The following is a 21,657-nucleotide window of genomic DNA, read 5'->3' on the forward strand; positions in this document are numbered from 1 at the left end:
ATCAGATCAACATTTCCACCACATCTGAAATGAAACCTGCTCATCATTAACTTTTTTGAGAGGCGTACACACATTTATTTCCAAATACATCATCATTACTTAAATTGCTTACACTGGTATATGACTAAGAGGCGAGCTCATACTGTGTAAGCCATAACTGATATATAGTTGAGGAAGTAAAACTCAAAAAGAATCCTCATGTTGTAATCTGACCTTCTTACTGGCTGTAGAGAAGGAAGGGGAGTGAATAACAGCAGCTGGCAAAGCTGTGAGAACACTTCCACATATGTGTGTGGGAGAGACATTATAACAAAAGAATGAAAATTTAGCGTTTATTACAATGATAAAAAATCCAAGTAACACATGTATTTTCCATGGATATTTATATAAATTGAGGATTTTCAGAGCACGGTGAAACATCTGTATCTCATCTTAGCATCTTGGATCGTCTGATGGCTGCAAGAGTTAACAGCAGATGATCCTTACTGTCAGAAGGGAAAGAAATGTTGTATCTGCAGTCCCATGTAGGTGAAAACTTGTATACTAGGTATATTAGGTGTTTGCCAACATAAACCTTAAGTTTGAACCAACAGTGCACTTGATAACTTTAGGAGGAAGATACAGAAGTAATCTGGTCAATGCGTCGTCAAAGGAACATGCGGAAATGTCTGTTTTGATTTGATACAAAAGTTTCTCTGACGTTCCTGGGAGGCCTCACAAACTTCTGTGGTTTTTCTGTTCGGGAAGAAGACATCACGCAGGTAATTCACCCACATGTCATAAAAACAGAATCTTATTCAGTAGAGTGCATACCTCTGCCAGCAATCCCCTTAAGAAACCACATTTATATTCACTGGATTCATATTTAGGGCCCGAGCACTGACAGGCACTGACAGACAGTGAGACCTATTCAAATTGTAAGGATTATTATTATTATTTTTCAGGCAAATGAATGGGATTTTTGAGGGCTTTAACATGCTACAATTCTTATCAAAATTTGCATAAAAATAGAAATTGGTGAAAATGAACCTATTCTGGAGGGATTTTCAAGGGGATTCAATTAATCTAGTTTAATTTAATTATTTTTTAATTTAATTTAGTTATTATATATTTATTTATTTCTGTTTTTAAATTTACATAGTGTTAGATAATTTGCAATTAATCGGTGGTTGAAGTCCTGCCAATATAAGGAGTTCAGTGTCTTGCCAAGGACACTTCTGAATGCAGATGGGGAAGAGTGGGATTTGAACCACCAATATTCTTGTCAGAGAACGTCCACTCTACCCCCTAGCCCACACCACCTGCTCATTCCCATGAGGAACTAAGCAGAGGAAAAACATGGACACGTTATTTTGTGTGTCTGTGTCATTCTATGCTTTTTTTGATTCACATTTCAGAGAAAACCATTGAATTTTCTACTACATATATTTGACAGCCTTACTTAAAAGTTACTCTTATATTTTGGGATTTTAGATACTGGATGATTTAACATGCTTTAAAAACCTATTGTTAGAGAATAACCCAATAGTTTCCAACCTTAGGTTCTGACGCATTACAGGAATCGCAGTGTGGGACACATTTAATTTAATATAATTCTGAAAATTCATGCAAAACCTTCTAATTTATATTCGGTGATCAAATAAATGACATATTGTTCCCATAAACTAGCATAAGGAGTAAGGTTCAAATATTACTCATTAATCAAATCAAACCTCCGATCTCCTGAACTTTAACTTTGAAGGTGAGCTGTCTCTCTGTCCCCCTCTGGATGTCCTCGTTTAGGTTAAGCTTCTGATGTTAGGGTTAACGAATCTACAACAACAACAAATCCCTGGATCTTTGCTGCTTAATTTCCAAGCAGTCTGCTGCTGCTTGTTTCCATGTGATGTCCTGAGGCTGCCCCCTGCAGGCTGCTGGGTTCCTCTGCTGCTCTTGCTTGGTTTGTGCAGCTTGTGATTAACTAAAGTTGTCAATAAAAGAAAATCTTTATTATCCTTCAAGGGCAATTTGATGTACAACCAGCCACCAGTGCACAACAAAAATAAACAAATATATACAATGTAAATAAAACACAATATAAAAACCCTATAGACTAAGTAGCAGGGGGAAATTAGCTTTTATTTAATGTTGTAATCATATACTACTGATTTTATTGTCTTTATAACAATGCATCATATTTTGTATTGTATGTGATTTGTGGCCTAACCGAAGCTATGAAGCTATGAAATACATTTATAATATAATATTTATGTAAGTTTCTTGTCCATTTGTCGGTTGTTTGTTCTCTGTCTCCTTGTTTGTAATGTACATTGCCCCTTTTGAATAATTTTTTTTCCTGTTTTTTGTTTTTTTTAGATCAATGAATTATTCTGTAAGAATGTAACAAAAATGTTGGACAGTCTCACAATGTTAAAGAAAGCAAAAAAAATCGGCCCACTGATCCAGATCTACACCATAATTGAATTCGAGCTTCCTTAGGTCATGCCTCATCCCTCCACAAAATCACATGGAAATCAGTTTGGTAGTTTTTACACAATCCGGCTAACTAACACACCAAAAAACAAAGATGAAAACCTTCTTGGTTGAGGTAATGAACGACACAGCCAGAAAGAGAGTCTAAAGGTGAAGACAATAACCCACCATGTAGAAAAACAGTGGGAATCTAATTTTAAAACAGTATTTCTGTCACAGACCTCTCATCGACCTTTTTCTTTTCCACTGAAGCAGGCAGTGGTACGTCATCTCTTCCTGTCACCGCTGCATCTTGTGAGTTGTGTGCATCTGCGGCTGAGTTATTCACTGCTTCACTGTAAACAAAGTACAGAAAACTACAATCATAATCCTAATTATATCAGAGTATTTCTCTCTAATTTATATTTTAATAAAGCATTTTGTGCTTCGCGGATATGACTTTATTTTAATTTTTAGTGGTTTCCCTCACAGCACTGAACAGTACCTGAACTTGTAGTCTGGTGGGAGGCTCAGACCTAATCTGTAGTCTCCCCTGCTTCTGCAGATCTGCTTCTGAAGGTCCCCGACTGAGCAGCTGCGACCACTGTGCAAGTAGCCCACAAACAGCAGCTTCCCCCTGAGGTACATCTGCCACAGCAACACAGAGGATTTGACATCATGTGTGTGAAGACGGAAAGTGGGGGGGGAGATATCACCACAATGACACACTTTTACTGTCGTATTCAAAAAGAAGCCTCGGTCTGACTGCATGTCTTTTTTTAGGTCACAGAGAAGTGGACTGGAGCAACACATTATCTATTCCGCAACATAAGTCGTATCAGTCACGCGGTTATTTTAAGTTTCCTTAAGTGTGACTCACAGTCCTGTCAATCATAATATATGCCTACTGTGAAAAAACCTTGATTTAAATAGAAACACTGTTTCATGTTATGATTTATAGACAATTTACCAAAAAATGTCATTTTCAAGAAAATAATGATTTCAACAGTTGTCATGACTGCAAAACTGTTCTCTTTGTCATCTCTCACTGCACGTTAGCCCACTCTAGTTTTATAAGTGCCGATACAGACCCTCACTTTAAGTCCTCCTCGGCTTTAGACACATACACACGTAGTATTAAAGCCAATTCAGTTTTGTTTGATGAAAAACATTGACAATAATATATCTATTGCTGATAAACCAAGAAGGATGAAGACAGGATGTTTATAAAAAAAGCTATGCACACAACGCCAAGCACACAAACCATAAAAAAGTGACAGTATATTGTAGAAGTGTCTAAGGAGGAGTCGCTAATGAGAAGGAATCATTCTGAAGTAGCTCTGGAGCATTAACTCGAGCTGAGAGAACCAGGTTTAGAACAGGCACTGTACTAATGAGTTAAAACAAAATTAACATCTTTACTCTACTCTTTAAACCACCCACAAAATGTCACCCAAATTTCAAATTCAAGAGACATTGCAATGAAATGGAAGACGTAGATGTAAAGGCAAGATTGCAAATTCAAGACAAATGTGGAGTGGTCTCAAATGTGGAGTGTGTTTACACAAGCACTGCTGCTGCCTCCATGTGGCAGCCATGGAGCCATGCACCGAGCAGAGGCTGCAGCCTCAGGCCGGGCCTGCAGCAGGTTTACTGACCAGGATCATCCCAGGGGCAGCGTTGTGTCGCTGCTGCAGCAGCATGTTGGCACATCCCCAGCCGGGCGTCCCCCCTGTTGACATCTCATACCTCACCAGGCGAAATGAATCCATCTGGCACTGAAGGGAAAAAACATGCAGTGTTAATGATATTAAGCCTGCCGACTATAGGATGTCTTTCATGACATGTTTCTTTCCCTTTGTAGCCAGACAATACTCAGTTGTCCTTGCAAAACGTGAAGTATCAAGAAAAATTCTACACATGTGCACAGGTGTACTGCTGAATAAATGGAAAGCTGTTTAAACTGCATGGACTCAGCAAATGAAGGATGCCCACACTGTGTATGAGAGACTGCAATGACACATGCCTGTATGTGCACATCTCATGTAAAATGTTTTGCTCTGTACTGTATTGTAACGTGTTCAGATTATTTTGTCTTCCCCCTGTCTGTAAGGCAGCATTCACACCTGAGTGCATGGCATGGATCTGTGCCTGTTCCTCCTCCTGTAGAGCTGCTCCAGTGCGTCCTCGTGCTCCTGAGGCAGAGTCACACACACCACCAGGATCTGTTGATTGTGCGGAGGCTGGCCCATCACGAAGGCGTCGTACTCCAGGTCCGTCACCGCAGGCATCAGTGTGACACTGCAGCAGCACCTCCTCCGCACCCCCTCCCCCAGCAGGGCAGCTCTCAGCAGCGCGGGGCACGCTGAGAGGAGGACGGAGGGGGGGGTGAGTGGCGGCGGGGCTGGACGGCGGGGTGCGTCGGCGGGCTGCTGCTCTGGGCTCTTTGAAATAATCACTGATCTGGCAGGATGTAGTTGTCATTGTAAAGAAGCCAAACTGCAGCAGATGTCATTTTCTACACAATAATATTTGAATGAGAGGCAATGATAGCATTTGTAAATGATAGACGTGGATCTTACTCAAGTTGGATTTTGCCGTGAATTTGCAGGGGTCCTATCTGGGTCACACAGGGCTCGTCCTTTGATCGCCTTTTAGGTGTCCTGAAAATAACCAGGTAAAAAAAGGCCCCTTATTACTGCCAACATTATGCAGCACACATCTGTACAAAGCGAGCTGCAGCACTGAAACTGATCAGTGAACAGTGTGTCTCCATCACCATAACAACATTAGTCTCTGGCTTATATAGCTGGAGAAATGAGGTGACAGACTTAACACCCAGGGCAACCACAAGACTATTTGGTTCTATGTGAAAAAAGTAATGGTGTTTAAGTGATTCGCCTCACTTAAACACTATTAATTCAATTTAATAATTATTCATGTATTTCCTCAAACCATTAACTAATCAATTAACAGAAGAGTTAATGTGATTCAATTTGTGAATCCCAATTTCAACACTGGAATGGCACTCAGAGGGAGAGAGCACATAATAAATTGTGGATCTGGATTTTATTTGGATCTACTCCAACTTGCACACACTCAAAAACATTTCATTAAGATCCATAAATTATTTTCTGAGAAATCCACAAGGTGAGCAAAAAGCTCTTGATCTGCACCCAAATATAACCACAACCTTCAACCATGTTTTGTGTTAAACTGTTCGGTAGTTTTTAGCGCAGTCCTGCTCACTATCAGACAAACAAATGCAGACGAAATATTAACCTCTTTAAACATAACCAATATATTTTCTTATTGTCTTTCAAACTCCCCACCCTGAGTTTGTGATGCATGTTTACTTTTAACCAATGTATTGTCCTCTAGCCCTGATGACATCACATGTGAAATCTTCTTGCCGAAGCTCTTCCAGAAGACGTCACACATCTGTTTACTTTGCAGCTCTCCTCAAGGCTATTAATCCTCCTGTGACATGTTGAGTCAGTGGACTGTGTGTGGTGTGCACCTTGGCAGCCTGACAGATGAGTCAGCAGGTCTCTCTGCTCGGACTGACAGGTGTCTGTGCGGCTCCTGTGGCTTGTCGCCGCTCTCCTCGGGCCAGACCGATTTTGCCTCCGCCCGCTCGGGTGGGTTCAGAGAGGGCAGCGCCGCCGACTGCACCTCTCTCCTCCGCCGGGCCCTCAGCAGGGCATCAGGCATCTGCTCCGTGTCAGGACACCTGATACCTGGAGGGCAGGAAGAGGTCAATCAGAAATGCACACAAACGCCACAGTGACACGACCGACCGTGAACAGGATCCCGGCGGAACTATTCAATAATGTTGAGTTTGCATGATGAGGCGATACTGGAACTTCTTTTTTGCTTCATCGAGGAACAAACTCAGATCGGCTCTTTGTTACTTTTGATAACTGGGGGCAGTTTGGGAATGGAAATAGGTGAAGAACATCTTACATATTTCAGAAAAGCTTTGTTCACAAACTCTGAGCTGGTACGTACCGACAGCTGCACGATAATAATCCAACCAGTCGTCCAGGGTGGTTCGAACTCTCTGCTGCAGCCTCTTCAGTTCCCTGCCGCCAGGGCCTGCTCTCCTCCACCGGGCTGACGGCTCCTCCAGCCCCTCCACCTCTCTGACCATCTGGAGCATCTCCTGGGTGCCCACCGACACCTGCCATACATCATTACTTGCATGGTAGAATTTATGAGGCAGAACAACAGGAGGCATTTAGCAAGATGTTCTATACAAAGTGACTCAGCTAAGGTGTCTGCAGAGCCTGAAGAAGCTCAGGAAGGAATCAAAGGTTTTCATTATTTTCTATACGAGAAAAGAAAACACCTGATTATCTAAAGAAGGATCTACATTTCTATGGTCAACACAGTTACGGCTGATTATAATCACAATCTCTTATACAGACCTCGCGTTACAGTCTTTTTCCCCATTGATTTGTATTAGCCCTTACCTTAACCTAACCTATCTTAACCTATCCTTAACTTCAGCATAAGACAAGCTTTAGCAATTGTTAGGATTTCAATATTTTAGCTGTTGTGTGGGTCTGACTGTACTATTTGCAATAAAGACAGGAGGGGGGGCCTTGAGCAGGTTGGGCCAGATATAAAGCCTTTATACAAATTATTTATAAAGAACCCTTGCTGCATAGTGTTTATAATGAATCTTATAATTGTTCTGAATTCTAACTTTTGGTATTAAACCATTATTCCCTTAGATTCATTCACATCACATATATTTCATGCAGCTGTCTGATAAATTCTGGAGGTCGGACAGAGTGACTTTGTTGACATTGTTTTGTTTCGTTGTTTTGGTTTCGAGGATCCTAATGTTTACATCAACAGGACATTGTTTGGATATAGCAGGAACATCATATTCCTTTCTCCAATGGCCCACATGGCATCAGCTGTGTCAAGGCCTTTCATGAAGAGAACATTTTGCTTAGCAACTATCAGAGTAGTAGTAGCGTCACGGAGAGCGGCTTCTTGTCACTTCCTGGATTCCTTGACAAGAGGCGGGGGACTACATCTTTGGACCAATAAGGGAGAACCAAATTGATTTGCGGTGACTCCCTTCAATCTTTTATAACCAATCATATTAAATCTACTGTTATAATTATATCAAACCCCTTTTGTTCGGGGCCATTATTAACTACCTATTGCTAACTGATTTAGCTGGGCTGTGATAATTGTCCATAGCTATGTTGTTCATTTCATTGCATCTCAATAAATACTTAAATTGGAACAGTCCGGCTCATCTCTTATTTAGGATAAACCAACACGCCTGACACAATCAAACATCCCACTGGCATGAAAAGATTTTTTACAGGAGTCAGGATCCTCTTGTTCTCCAGGACCACAACAGGGGGTTTTGTCTTCCTCGCCAGCAGCAGATCTTGAGCAAAATTAGAGGTAAACTTTCCATCGGTCTGCAAGCAGAGCTGTTAAAACAGAGTCAATTATGTGAATCATATGACCTTTATTTTACCATAAATCTGTAATCTACTAAATAATCCTAATCTCACCATTTCCTTCGGTCGGTTGATGTGAGAGAGGACAGGAAGAGGAAGTTGAACACTCTCATCATTGCACCTGAAGCTGAGAGTTGCCGACGTACCATTGAGGAGCTTCACACTGATCAGATCTGACAACTGGAGGAGACAGAAAGACATGTTGATTCAATCACTTCAAATGAACACCATGTTAAACTAGATTAGATAGAGTCCTGTGCTTTTATGCCAGTTTCAGTCCCTCCAGGTGTTTCTAACATATCACATTCACAATGATACAGAGTCACCATGACTTTCACCTTTGACCACTGAAATCTCATCAGTTAATCTTTTGTCAAACTTTGACGAAATTCCTTAAGGGCAGACTTGATATACTACACGTGGCAAGAGAACAAAAAATTGTTTTGTGAGGCCACTGTGACCTTGACCTTTGATCTATATCGGGTAATCTGTGAGTATAAGTGAATGTTTAAGCCAAATTTTAAAGGATTCACTCAAGGCTTTAACGAGGCAAAAGAGAATTTTGGGAATATCTGTGGCAGAATTTAGGTAAATATTCGATGTTTCTGATAAGTCATGTTCACAAAAACACGAAGTCACAGTGACCTTGTTCTTTGACCCTTGACCACCAAAATCTGATCAGTTCATCCTGGATTCTAAATGTACATTTCTACCAAATTTGAAGAAATTCCCTCAAAGCTTTCTTGAGATTTCATGTTCACATGAATGGAGCTGACGGACAGACTGACAACCTTAAATCATAACTCCTCCGGCCACTGGGTGTCGCTGGCGTAGAGGTAGAAAAATTGTACATTGAACCAAGCTACAGTGAGTTCATTCATCTACTCTGCATGAAAACTCCCTGTTCATCAACAAGCCGACCAAACAGTCCAGATGAAACGTGTCAGAGACTCTTTGTGTTGGTTCTTCAGTGGGTCATGCATCATACCCTGCTTTCTTCCCCTACATTGACATCTCCCTTGTCGACATCAAACATCACATGACAGGCTCACCCCATCACCATCCCCACTGACATGTTCTGACATGTGATATAGATACTGACACATTGTCAGTGAGGACAGAGTGAAGAGAAGTTGAGACTCCACAGAGAGAGATATTTTCCCATATAAAAACTGCTGCCAAGGGAATGTCATTTATTTATAACGCAGAAAAAGTGGACATAAGCTTTTATAACTGTAAATGTGGCATGCGGGTATCGTAATTTATAGTCATATTTTGTACCTGTATAACGACCTTCTTCTTAAGTGCACTGTGTGTCTGCCAGCTCCACTCCTGACTTTTCCTCCCGTAGTGGTCATTCATAAATCCACCCTCCTGGTCCCACACTGCTACTAAAGAGGAGCTGGAGGAACATATACAATAAGAACTATATTTCACACATCATCAAAGCTGTCACACAAAGCATTTTTATAGTATAGAGGCATTTTGCAACGACAGTGCAGAGCAAGACATGAACAATTAGACCATGTTTAAATCAAAACAAATTCAAATCAAGGTAGCCTCATAGGGATTGATAAATGTACGTAGAAACCTGAGAGAAAGGGAGGGATCCCTGTCCCAGGATAGAAGAAGTGCAATAGCATAAAATGTCTGGATGGTTCACAACAGAGCAGATCAGAAATGTAGTTTGGCCCTGAATCATTCAGAGCTTTATAAACCAACAGTAGTTGTTATATCTCCACAAAGGCAGATATATAATACTTGTTTGGGGTTGTTAATGTCCCATAATCACAGAAAAATCTGAATTATTTCTTCAAGGTGCCAAAGGGGACATTATGGTTTGCACATAATGAGCCTCATGATTGTCCAACTGCACATCACATGTAAAGAAATTACAGGAGATTTCCTAAAATGAATTCATCACATTTGAACTCACTTGTGAGGGTGTGTGACAGCCCCGTGCCCAAATGCAGTGATGGTGGCCAGGATGACGGGACAGTCGCTGTCACTGAACACGTTGGTATAGAAGCCTCCACAGGGCAGAGCTGAGTGGCTCTGGCAAACTGCTGTGCAACCAGACGGGTAGCTGAGAGGCAAGGTCAAGGGTCAAAGAATCAGATGCAGTGACACGTTCACCATATGCCCTAAAACTGCTTCACTTCCTGCGGGAGGGATACTATATGAACGAGGAGCCGTCCTCAATCCTGTAGTGTAGTTTCTTCTGTGCTGGATCCAGCTGCTTCACTTCTGGGATCCGTGGTATCCCGTTGACTAAGACGGTCGACCCGCTCTTCCTCCTGGCTCTGCTGCTCTTCACTTTTGCTTTGGCTTCTCCATAGTGACACAGCCTGAGTGGACTGCTCAGCTTCGGTGTTTGCTGTCTTCTATGTGAAGATTAAGTTGTTTTTAATCAAATTACAATTACTAACCAATGTCAAATTTTGCGCATATGTTAGCCTTCTGTTTTTTAATGAGTACTGAACACAGAGTACAGCTGAGGCTGATGTCTAGCAGGTGTCAGAAAGTACTGGACTACTGCAGTTTCAAACAGTGACGATAAGACATTGATGTTTAAATCAAATATAATGCTGATCCATACAATATTTGTCTCCCTCAATCCAAAACACTTCATTCATAGGTCTTCTAACTTGGTTTCTATCTCTGCCTGGGGTCTAAACACCAAAGTCTATTCTTCTTAATCACAATAAATTCAATTTCATTCAAATTAACTCATCTGAATTTTCCTCTAATAGTCTTTCCTGATAGAGCTGACATTTCCAGAGCTAAAGCAATCTGATTTGCTCATTTGATTATCAAGGATGTAATCCTTTGGAATGTAAATTGACAAACTTCTCATTTAAATGCAGAGGAGCAGAGTAATGACGCACTCAGGATTTCTTGCCACCCGAAGTCGCTCCACCGCCCACTGATACAATCTGATCTGCTGAGGCTCGACGTGGGAGGGCTGCTTCGGCTGAACGATCCAACCTGGACACAAGTCACATCCAGCTGAGGCAGCAGAGGCACAGCAGTGACACACAGTCAAACAGAGTCACATCATCAACACAGTGAAGCAGCTCCGACCTCGTACCTGGATCTTTACAGCTGCTGGATGAGATGGAGAAACGGATGGATGAGGAGCTACAAGCTGATGGGGAGAGAGAATATGTAACTGAGTCAGTATGTCGCTTGATATTTCGATATAAGCATATCTCTATGTTCCCATTTCAACCAACACCAACCATAGGGCCCATACAGTATCTCTCAGATTCTCACCTCCCTTCATTTGCTACTAGTTAAATGATTTGAATATTATTTTTAATACATTTTAATTTCAGCCCCCCAGTTATATTAAGGAACTACTAACTCTCTTACTCCAAGCGGTAATCTAAGATCTTCCAACCAACACTTACTATTGTTCCTATAACTCAAAACTGGTATGGACCAGGGTGGCCCATGAGATTAGACTTGCCAGAGCTTGTATTTTAATTCATTGCTTAAAATAAACTTTTATAGGAAAGGCTTTTAATGTCCGATTTTAACTATTTTTAAAGAATGATGCTTGTTTTTAAAATGTTCTAATGTTAGGGCTATAGGGTTACCGGGAAACCATTTGAAACCTCTTTAATATAAGTGCTGTAGAAATAAAGTTGTATTATTATTTCGTTATTATTTCTATATAAGCTGCTGCAGTGACATTACAGAACTTAATAATGTTATGCAATAGCCTGTTACTGTCCAATCTGGTAAAAAAAATCCTCTCACTTCCTCAAGCTTGCAACCCAAGATGTTGTCGGACTCCAGAGGTCAAGGAGAATAACCTGTTCCCTCCTGTCATTCTCATTGTTATTGCCTCTTACTTGTGTTCATTCTGATATGTAGAGGACCAGTGTCACTTGGGGACGGTGCTGTCTAATTCCTGTAGTTTTCCATGTATCGTACAGTCTGTGATGAGTACCCATGATATGAAACAAGCATTTTAAGTATAGGCCTACCTCATCAAGGATTCATGTTGTACCTAAGGGCGTCATTAATTGTTAATAAGTCTTTTATTAATCATTTATAGATTGGTAATGAGCCAACTGTATTGGAAAAGCCCTTTGGTTGTTGTTGTTTTGACTTGTATTTAGCATCTTCTGGATTAAAACACTTTTTTCACTTAAAAAATGTTTCAGAACATTATATTAATGACTTGCCAAACTTTGTACCTGTAAACCTGTTGACCTGTAAACTGAGAGACAGCAATCAATCAAATGTGAAATTGAGTTTATCAATATGTTCAAAGAGTGCATGATGAATCCAATGATGAGCTACCCACTCATGTGATGAGTAGTTCAACTTTTGAGAAAGGCTTCGATCAGGCAGGTACTACCACCACTGATGGATTTATCGATTTTTCTCAGAGGCCATTTAGGGGCCAAAAGTTACACAGAGGGGCCAATAATATGTAAAACAACCACTCATAATTTCTGATTCAGAAAGTTGCACGTTCAAGTCATTACTTGTTTACTATTAGCTCTATACCTTTAAACTAAGCCACACATAATTTCCTATATTTTGAAAATAGTTTCTTCTTCAAACACATTGTGTCTCTCAAAAAGTTGTCTTTTTTTATAGTATATTCTTACAAGTGCTTATTCGACCCACGTGTTTGATTTACCTCTGGACTTCTTTTTAACACGTGGATTAGCGCCAACTTGTGGTTTACTCTCAGAGGGACCTGCACTTCCCTCCTCTGTCTGCCTCCTGCCATCGTCGCTCACGTGATGGGGACTTCCTCCCAACTTCAGGGAGCCTTTGGACCCTCTTCTTTTGTCAGTCTGCTCGGGACTGCTCAGTAGCGCCGCCCCTGAGGTCAGATCCTGCCAGGAGTGACAGAGAATATTTGCCACCCCGTGTGGGACGCGGCCCTCCTCGGCCCAGTTGTACTGGGAAAGCAGGAGAGCCAGGTCATTCAGTAACAGAGGGGCGGCTCGCTTGTATACGTCTATTGGCTCCTGGTTCTTTCTGTCCAGTGCAGCAGGTGAAGTTGAGGTGTCAGGTTCAGGTTTACCCTCATCACGTGGTTCACCTGTCACCACCGCACTGTCATCCTCCCAGTTACTGCGAGGAAAGGAGGAAATAATTCATCAACAAAAAAGTACAAACTGATCATTTCCTATAGAAACAACTAAATACCTGTGCGTGTCCTCATGCGTTCCTCCTCCAGGTCCCAAATCAAAAAGGTAAAAGTTGCTCTGTGTACCTTCAACCCTGTTTCGTCTGGTTGGCTGTAGGGAAGTATATGGTTAACGTCCGGCAGTTTATTCCTAATTATACAGTCAGCAAAATGAATCATAAACTCACCTGGTCAAAGAAATACAAAGGACCAGCTCGGAGTTCTGTCCGCGCGCCACAAGAACTCATTGTTCTCCCCCTAAAAAATCCACAAATTACTTCCCGACGTTCCCACTCATCCGTACAACACAATTCATGCGTCCTTGCAACAAAATATTATAGGGACACAACTAAAGTGCGTTAAAATCCACTTTGTCTCTTGTGTGAATGCACCTGTCGTTGCCGCTGAGCTGGTTGCTTGGAGACACACAGTTCTATACGGCTCCAAGCTCCAACCTGTAACCTCCGTTACGCACCGGCAGCGATCGACTTCTCTCACTCACGAGTTGTTGGTATTATACGACAATATGCAAACAACACAACATCGCTCACAAGAAACAAATGCGGTGTCGAGCCTTCGGTAAATGTTGACACTCGCGTCCGGCTTGTGTTGAGGAGCTGCCGTGTGTCAGAGGTGCGCACCGCCGCAGCAGGTAACATGAGCCTCAGCCGGTGCCACGATATTCAGGAGGAAATGATTGATTGAAGCCAGGGACGTGCAAAGACATTTTGAGGGAGGAATTGCGCTAACCTGAAAAGGGCAGCCCCCCCCCCCCCCCCCTCCCCCCATGCTAGTGTAAGTTAACACATCATGTTGTAAGTTTCCTGTGAACTATATTTTAAGCAGCAATATGATTTATCATCTTAAGCTTAACTCTGCCATCTAAGTGACTGCAAACCACAATATTCAAACTTTGAGAAATAAACGCTTACTGCATTAACTAATTAACACGTTGTTTTTCCTCCCCAGAGGGGCAGTGCGGTCAAAGGGCAAAAGGGCGGTTGCTGCAGGACTACTTTAGCTCTATCCCGTGCAGCTCGGCCTTGACAGCATCCGGATAAGGGCCACCTGATGCAGCTCTCTTCTGGACTTCTTGTGTCCCGGACAAAGGTGTAATCTGGATGTGAACCTAAAAGTGGCCCGTTTGTTAAATGGCTCAAGTAGAACCAACCTTTTTTTTGGCCACCCTTGACACCCTGGTGCGATAAAGGCTTACTTTTGGCCCAGATCTGGTAACCTGGAGCGGACCGACCACGGGCCGTCATTCCGATCCAATCTGGACCAAAACCGTTTTGCTCTGTGGAGGGGTGATGCATCAGGGCACTGCATGAAGGAGAAACTCTGCAGCGTGGACCGGGATCATGTTGCACTCCTCCTAAATGGGACTTCCTCTAGAGGAGAAACACAACTGATAATAAAAAAAAGTTTCTGCACGGAGGAGAGGATCGTCTTCCCTCCGTTCAGGTCAAGCTGTCGCGCGGAGATCGTCCATCAGCTCCTTTATTGGCTCAGCCTCCTCCAGCTGCTCCACACTTGTTTCTTGCTCTGACCACTGGAGGCTCTCAGCAGCTTATGCGTCACTTCATCTCTCCGTCGGTCGGTCGCCGGTCATGGCGGAGCTACAGCCACAGCGAGAAGTGGAGCCGCAACTTCTCAACGGGGACGCGGACCTGCACGAGGAGAGGGAAGAAGCGGATGCGCCTGAGTCGGTGAAGAGAAAGAGGAGGAGGAAGAAGAGGAGCAGGACCACTGCAGCAGGTAGGAGGCATCACTTAAACAGGATCATTGAGGGAAATAGCGCAAATGTGTTTCCTCAATAGAGCCACAGGCATCAGATAAGCGGGACAGGAGAGTTCTCAACCTGTCAGAGGCTTTTACTGCCCCAACTCTGACAGGCTGCTGCTGCTGCTGCTCATCTGGAGACGGGACAATCTGAACAATTAACACCACATCTGATTGAAAGAATCCGTTTGAATTGCATTTACTCCAGATTAAATATGTCCCATCCTACAAATCCCCCTCTTAAGCTGCGTGAAATGATGTAATAGAAGTATCCACAGTTTGAGTGCAACAATATCCACCGCTCTGCACGATGATAAATTCAGCTTTACTTATCCTAACTGTGAAAGCCTCGGTATTTGAACCTGCCCCAAGTCAAGTGTGGTCCACACAGCAGTGTCTCTGAAAGGCTAAATGTCAGAATGCTGCAAGGTACACGTGCCCTTGAAGATATTGACCCCCAATGCAAAGAAAGAATTAATGCACACACTCTGCCAAGTTGAGATGTTGGTGAATGCACTTTCTTTAAATGAACGGGAAACACATAATTTACTCGAACGTGTTCATCTGCACATGCAAGCAAAACGATATATGTGTGTGTGTGTGTGTGTGTGTGTGTGTGTGTGTGTGTGTGTGTGTGTGTGTGTGTGTGTGTGTGTGTGTGTGTGCGTGTGTGACTTTGCAGCAGGGACAAATGAGGCTGAGGGGGATGGAGGAGCCCTATGTGTCGGCGATGTGGCGAAACAGTTGGAGCTGCAGATGCTGGAGGACAAAGAGCGAGAGGAGGATGGAGAAGAAGGTAACTCCTGACCATCTTCATCCTCATCTTCATCATCATCATCATCATCATCCTTATCATCTGCTTCGGTGATCGTGCTGAACTTTTAAGTCCCAGAAAGTGCAGAGTGAAAATCAGCCGGTCATATCTGCATTGAGATATCAGATTTTTTCAGTAGCACACTTGGAGCTGTGCCAGAAACTGAATTGTAACTAATGATGCTTTCAACAGATGGGGATGAGGGAGAGAACTCCGCCGGGAAGAAGAAGAAGAAGAAGAAAAAGAAGAAGGGATGTAAGACGTTTTTTTGTTCTCTTACCGCAACAGATCTTAACAATACCAGTTTTCTCTTTGACCTTTTAGACCACAGGCTCTGCAAGAACCTTGTTCCTCTAAAACTAAATCAATCTCCTGAATACGCAGCTCCACATTTATCACACCACCGGTGCACAGAAGCAGTTTGACCTGGTTAATCGGTGTCAGCATAGATGTGCGGTGAAGGACTGACTCAGGTGTAGGACACAGTGCGACAGGACTTACATGTCGAGCAGACGGGACAAAATTAATGACGGCGCGTTTGACATTAACAGACTAATGCAGCGAGAGTCCAGAAGAGTCACAGTTTGGACTGAAGGAACTGAAATGAAGTGATCATAAATATGTGCCACATAACTATCATTCCTACCTTTGGTATAATACAAGTGCTACAGAATTTCTACAGTTTTTTTAGATTTAGATTCTTTACGGTGCTTCACATAATTAGATCTGTAAGTCAGGGACTGAAGGATTATTCTTTAGTGAAGGTAAAATATCACTGTCATGAACACAGGCAGGGTAACTTGTGTGTTTCTTGTCTCCTCCTCTCTATCTGGGCCACAGTGAAGGGACAGACTGACCCTCCCTCAGTCCCCATCTGCGAGCTGTATCCCAACGGAGACTTTCCAACGGGAGAGGAGTGTGAATACCCCCCATCAAAAGACGGGTGTGTGTGACCTCTATCTTGTCCCCTTACACTCAGCAGTGGTCGTCCACTGTGTGATATGCCAAGTGTTTATTTGCTTTGCACTTTATTCACGTTGGACATCATAATGAGGTGCAGTGTTTAATTTCCTCTTGAGGAGGAGGTAATGTTGTCATATTTGTCCTCACCTGTGCAGATTGTGTCACATCCTCATTATGAATACTTGTATAATGAGAAAATAATGATTGACACCACCCTCTGTGATGTGCCTACCCCCCCCTGCCAGGCGCAGTGCAGCATGGCGGACCACCAGCGAGGAGAAGCGGGCGCTGGACAGGGCCAACGAGGAGATGTGGAGTGATTTCAGGCAGGCGGCCGAGGCGCACCGACAGGTCCGCTCTTACGTCAGGAGCTGGATCGAACCGGGGATGGCCATGATTGACATCTGGTGAGACATAAACAGAAATGTTATCCTCAAACCCCTTGTAAGAGACACAAATCTTTGCTCCTCATGCTGATCCTGGACTGGTATTGATAGGATTTCAGCCCTTCTTTGTCTTAGGGAACAAGCAGGAGAGCTGCTGTGTCTCTTCAAACGCTTCACGGTGCTTTGTCTGTCTTGACAACAGTCTCATGGTTCCTGTCACCTGTTGTCCCTCTGTGCCGCTCTCTGTTTCTGGCAGTGAGAAGCTGGAAGACTGCTCCAGGAGGCTCATTAAAGAAAACGGGCTGGCGGCCGGTCTGGCCTTCCCCACCGGCTGCTCCATCAACCACTGCGCTGCCCACTACACCCCCAACGCAGGAGACACCACCGTGCTGCGCTACGACGACGTCTGCAAAATTGACTTTGGAACGCACATCAACGGTGAGAGCCCACTAGTGACCTTTTATGTGCTTATGGAGTCAAGCTGTGCTGTTGGCATTTATTATAACCGGGTAAATTAATGATTGCATTATAGTTCTTACTGCCCGAAATAAGCTGTTCTCATAAATGAATCACCTCAACTGCTGTGAGTAATCAAAGGTTTTTCTCGTTCAGGTCGGATAATAGACTGTGCCTTCACCGTCACATTCAATCCAAAGTATGACCGGCTGCTGGAGGCTGTGAGAGACGCTACAGACACTGGCATCAGGGTAACGCAGCTCTATCTGACTCACAGGAAGCTTACAAGATACCCAACATCCAGAAGAATCCTTATACAAGTATCCTGAGCATGTTTCTCTTGTCTAGATCACAATGATTTAGTATCAAAAGCTTCTATCTGGATCTAATTGGCTCCCAGGGCAAATTTTAATGGGAAATGATGTAAGACAATTATGGTACAATAGAGTCATCATAAGGAAATTGTGGATTCCTTTGAACATGATTTTCAACTTGATAAGAGGGGACACACAAAAAGCCACTAATATATAGATAATGAGGGAAAGATGATGAAGATAAGGTAATTTTGCATTCTTCCCATACAGCACCATTCGTCACTGCATCAAAACTAGAAGACCAGATGCAGGGGTTGACAGAAAATGGTTTATGGGTATAGATATAATAGAGATAACATATATTTCAAATCAAGTGAGATAAGTCAATATGCGTTTTTTTTTTTTATTTGTTCACAAATACAAAAAACACAGAAACAATTATTTAGGTTTTAAATCTCACTGTATCCTCTGTATATTATTTCATCTACGATAAGGAGCATTAAAACAGCTATCAAAGGTTGGATATTCTTTAGTACCTGTGGGGAGTATTTTACAATCCAAAGTACATACCTCCACAAAGGCCCAACAGTCCCTCTCCCGGCCCCACACTTGTTCAAAACCATCCGACAAACAGGGGTGACAACATAACCTCCTCGGTGTAGGTAACAAGTTCAAAACAGGTGGAGACTGCAAACTTTCAGTTCTCATTTACAGAGACCCAATGACTCCATGTTTACATTAACTTATTGATTTTCCTGCTACTTCTAACTGGATTCAGAGCTCAGGATCGATTCCTTATTTTGTTCATCACATCATTCATAGCTACAAACTCATATGCTGGTTTATTTCCACATTATCTGCCTTTCAAGTAACCTTATATGATATGAGATGACTGTACAGCCCTCTGGAGTTTGTGTAGCTGTAAAAAAAAAGCTGTTTCAGGCTGTGGTGACATTATTGTGTTTGCCAGAGGAACATACTGTTATTTACTGACGTGAGCGTGGACACCTCTTCGTCCAAGTTTGCAGGAATCGACGTGCGCCTCTGCGACGTCGGCGAGACGATCCAGGAGGTCATGGAGTCGTATGAAGTGGAGATAGATGGGAAAACATATCAGGGTAATGTGAAGTCATCTTTTCCTCACACGCAGGGTTCAGTGCTGCTGCTTATTTATTAAACCTCAGTGTGTGTGTGTGTTCTCTTTGCAGTGAAGCCAATCAGGAATCTCAACGGCCACTCCATTGGACAGTACAGGATACACTCAGGGAAGACAGTCCCTATAGTTAAAGGTGGAGAGGCCACGAGGATGGAGGTTTGTACACCATCAATCACTGGACTTGGCTTACTCTGTGCAAATTCCCTCCACCAGAGAGGTAACGTTTTCACCCCTGTCTCTTTGTTTGTTTGTTTATAAGGGATTACAACAAATCTTAGTGGAAGGATGTGAAAAAGATCAGGGAAGAACTCATTATATTTAGTCGTGGATCCGGTTCAGGGGCAGATTCAGGATTTTTTGGAACATTTCTTGGTGTGGTAATCACATCAGTTCAGCCAGGGTCTCCCCGTGTCTGTGGATTTCAGGGACCCTAGCTTCCTCCAACAGTCTAAAGACATGCAGACAGGGGTTAGGTTGAATGGAGACTCTAAATTGACCTGAGGTGTGAATGTCCGTGTGAAAGGCTGTTGGCCATGTGATAGACGAGCGACCTGTTTTGGTTGTACACGTCTCTTGATCAGTGTCAGGTGAGATGGGCTGCAGCTCCCCCAACAACTCTCAAAAGACAATTTTCTGAGACAATAATTCATGGATCTTGAATTAAAAAAAGATGGTACTTTGAGGGGACTAATATTAATGTGTTTGGAATATGTTTTTTTGACTTGATTCTCAGGCACAAAACATGACAGGAGCCTTTTCTACTTGAGTGTCTGAAATTAAACCATTCGGAGCTGCTCGACCTTGCATATAAAATGGCCCCTTTTTCAGCTCTTACGTGTAATTGCAGGTACTCTTGACTGGTTATTGGGTTATGATGAGGTGTGGAGGTATATGTTCTAATGCTCTGCTCTAACGGCTTCTTAGTCACCCACGTCCGCACTTTAATTACGCCTGTAATGGAATTACCGGCCGCATCGCGTAGCATCACGTGTTAAAACCCCGGCTCCTCATTTCACACGCAGCACTGTAATGTGGGCGCCCAGGGTTCATTAACAGGCCGCCGCTTCACCAAGGAGAAACATGGAGATGCTTGCCTGCAGCACAACGGCATGCCTGCAGTGCGTGAGTGCATTGGGACAGGATTGAGTGTGTTAATTGGCAAGTTGCTGTGTTAAGCTATTTTACCTGATGGTTCCAGGAGAGGGGAGGTGGAGTAGGGGCTGCTGATGTGGCAGCTTTGCGTGTTGTATTTTTAGCTGAAGTGTTTTTTTTTTGTGTTACGGGGACATTAAACCTCTTTGTGATCAGAGAGCGAGTGCACAACTGGAGCGGCAGCTGGGCGTGCCACGGGGCCGCGAGCACTTTGACTGATTATCGTGGCGGGACAGAGGGTGTCGCAGTGTTATCAGCTAATACCACACGCATTCCAACAACAGCCACGCTCCGATAGAGACGCACAAACGCCAATGAAACTCCGCCAATCAACGCACAAAAAAAGGACACTACTGTCTTTAATAGACTGCATGTGAATGTCTCAGCCATATGACAACTTCAGGGTTTTGTTATCTACTCCCTCTCTCTTTGCCCCCTGAGGTGTTTTTGTCCTTTTTTAGTGTCATATCTCATTTAGGCCAACACAAAGGTATATATGCTGTTTTATAGATTAAGATGGGTGAGTTTTGTGTCCCTGTCTCTCTTTTTCTCTGCCTCTCAGGAAGGTGAAGCATACGCCATTGAGACATTTGGCAGCACGGGCAGAGGGGCAGTCCACGACGACATGGAGTGCTCACATTACATGAAAAACTTCAACGTCGGACACGTGCCAATAAGGTTCATCTCATCCATGTGTTGAAATCCAAGATATTGAGTCTGATAATCAATCCATCATTCTGACAAAAAAGCATCATATCTGCACGTTACTTCACATCTCTAGATTCGTCCTCCAGCTTGTTTTTCACTTCTGACTCTCTGTCGTCGCTTGTGCCGCAGACTCCCGAGGGCTAAACATCTGCTGAACGTGATCAATGAGAACTTTTGCACCTTGGCGTTCTGCCGCCGCTGGCTGGACCGCCTGGGCGAGAGCAAGTACCTGATGGCGTTGAAGAATCTGTGCGACCTTGGCATCGTAGACCCGTACCCGCCCCTCTGTGACATCAAGGGCAGCTACACCGCCCAGTACGAGCACACCATCCTACTCAGGCCCACCTGCAAGGAGGTCGTGAGCCGGGGGGAGGACTACTAGAGCGGCATGCAGCAGGAGGAGCACGACTGATCAAACTCAACTAACCTCTTCAGACTGATGACAGCAATTATGCAATATTTCTCTGAACTAAATTTCCACTGCTAGAGAACCTTTAGGAAAATGGTAGCAAGAGCAACAGACTTGTGTCATGGCAGCAGCTTACTAGTATTTAGTTTTTCCAACTAACTATCGAGCCAGTAGATAGAAGGACATATCTTAAATAAATGAAGTGATTGTCATTTAAGTTTAGTGTTGCTTTTAGCAAATATGCAAAATATATAAATATATGCAAGAGAATCATGCAAAAAGGTTTTTGGTGAACACTTTACCCAGAATGCTGTGCTGAATTCCTGTATAGAAATATATATATATTTCTATATTTCCTTGCTCTATTACTAATTTGAGGCAATTTTTATAAAAAAAATAAATTGTTATAAATCTTG

The 21,657-nt window shown here is 43.1% G+C and overlaps 2 protein-coding genes and 1 long non-coding RNA gene across 3 annotated transcripts; 1 reads left to right on the top strand and 2 right to left on the bottom strand.

The window, feature by feature from the left end:
• Window positions 1–67: 67 nt before the first annotated feature.
• On the bottom strand, window positions 68–3,893 carry LOC128444759 (uncharacterized). The gene is made up of 3 exons (XR_008339186.1): window positions 2,957–3,893; window positions 2,694–2,807; window positions 68–1,960 (listed from the first exon to the last, which is right to left on the bottom strand). It is a non-coding gene; the product is annotated as an uncharacterized LOC128444759 (long non-coding RNA).
• Window positions 3,894–4,079: 186 nt separating this feature from the next.
• Window positions 4,080–13,526, bottom strand: LOC128444141 (uncharacterized). Its single transcript, XM_053426448.1, has 14 exons — window positions 13,290–13,526; window positions 13,122–13,213; window positions 12,604–13,046; window positions 11,035–11,091; window positions 10,832–10,931; window positions 10,121–10,324; window positions 9,880–10,029; window positions 9,225–9,345; window positions 7,998–8,123; window positions 7,800–7,913; window positions 6,463–6,634; window positions 6,020–6,191; window positions 4,578–4,914; window positions 4,080–4,229 (listed from the first exon to the last, which is right to left on the bottom strand). The coding sequence occupies exons 1-14, from the start codon at window positions 13,347–13,349 to the stop codon at window positions 4,080–4,082; spliced, it is 2,298 nt and encodes a 765-aa protein (XP_053282423.1). The 5' UTR covers window positions 13,350–13,526.
• Window positions 13,527–14,556: 1,030 nt separating this feature from the next.
• LOC128445050 (methionine aminopeptidase 2) lies at window positions 14,557–21,657 on the top strand. Its single transcript, XM_053427810.1, has 11 exons — window positions 14,557–14,859; window positions 15,566–15,679; window positions 15,890–15,952; window positions 16,538–16,640; window positions 16,906–17,067; window positions 17,303–17,484; window positions 17,659–17,753; window positions 18,838–18,934; window positions 19,025–19,128; window positions 20,687–20,802; window positions 20,962–21,657. The coding sequence occupies exons 1-11, from the start codon at window positions 14,712–14,714 to the stop codon at window positions 21,212–21,214; spliced, it is 1,437 nt and encodes a 478-aa protein (XP_053283785.1). The 5' UTR covers window positions 14,557–14,711; the 3' UTR covers window positions 21,215–21,657.

This window comes from Pleuronectes platessa, chromosome 7 (genome assembly GCF_947347685.1).
Source record: "Pleuronectes platessa chromosome 7, fPlePla1.1, whole genome shotgun sequence".
Taxonomy (NCBI): domain Eukaryota; kingdom Metazoa; phylum Chordata; class Actinopteri; order Pleuronectiformes; family Pleuronectidae; genus Pleuronectes; species Pleuronectes platessa.

What these genes read in the sequence shown, in the direction of transcription:
- LOC128444141 (XM_053426448.1), bottom strand. Translation starts at nt 13,349, where the DNA reads ATGAGTTCTTGTGGCGCGCGGACAGAACTCCGAGCTGGTCCTTTGTAT. An exon ending in CTTTGTATTTCTTTGACCAG is followed by an intron (nt 13,214 to 13,289) that starts GTGAGTTTATGA and finishes ACTTCCCTACAG; the next exon opens with CCAACCAGACGAAACAGGGT. An exon ending in TCAACCGACCGAAGGAAATG is followed by an intron (nt 7,914 to 7,997) that starts GTGAGATTAGGA and finishes CTGTTTTAACAG; the next exon opens with CTCTGCTTGCAGACCGATGG.
- LOC128445050 (XM_053427810.1), top strand. Translation starts at nt 14,712, where the DNA reads ATGGCGGAGCTACAGCCACAGCGAGAAGTGGAGCCGCAACTTCTCAAC. An exon ending in GAGCAGGACCACTGCAGCAG is followed by an intron (nt 14,860 to 15,565) that starts GTAGGAGGCATC and finishes GTGACTTTGCAG; the next exon opens with CAGGGACAAATGAGGCTGAG. An exon ending in GAAGAAAAAGAAGAAGGGAT is followed by an intron (nt 15,953 to 16,537) that starts GTAAGACGTTTT and finishes TCTGGGCCACAG; the next exon opens with TGAAGGGACAGACTGACCCT.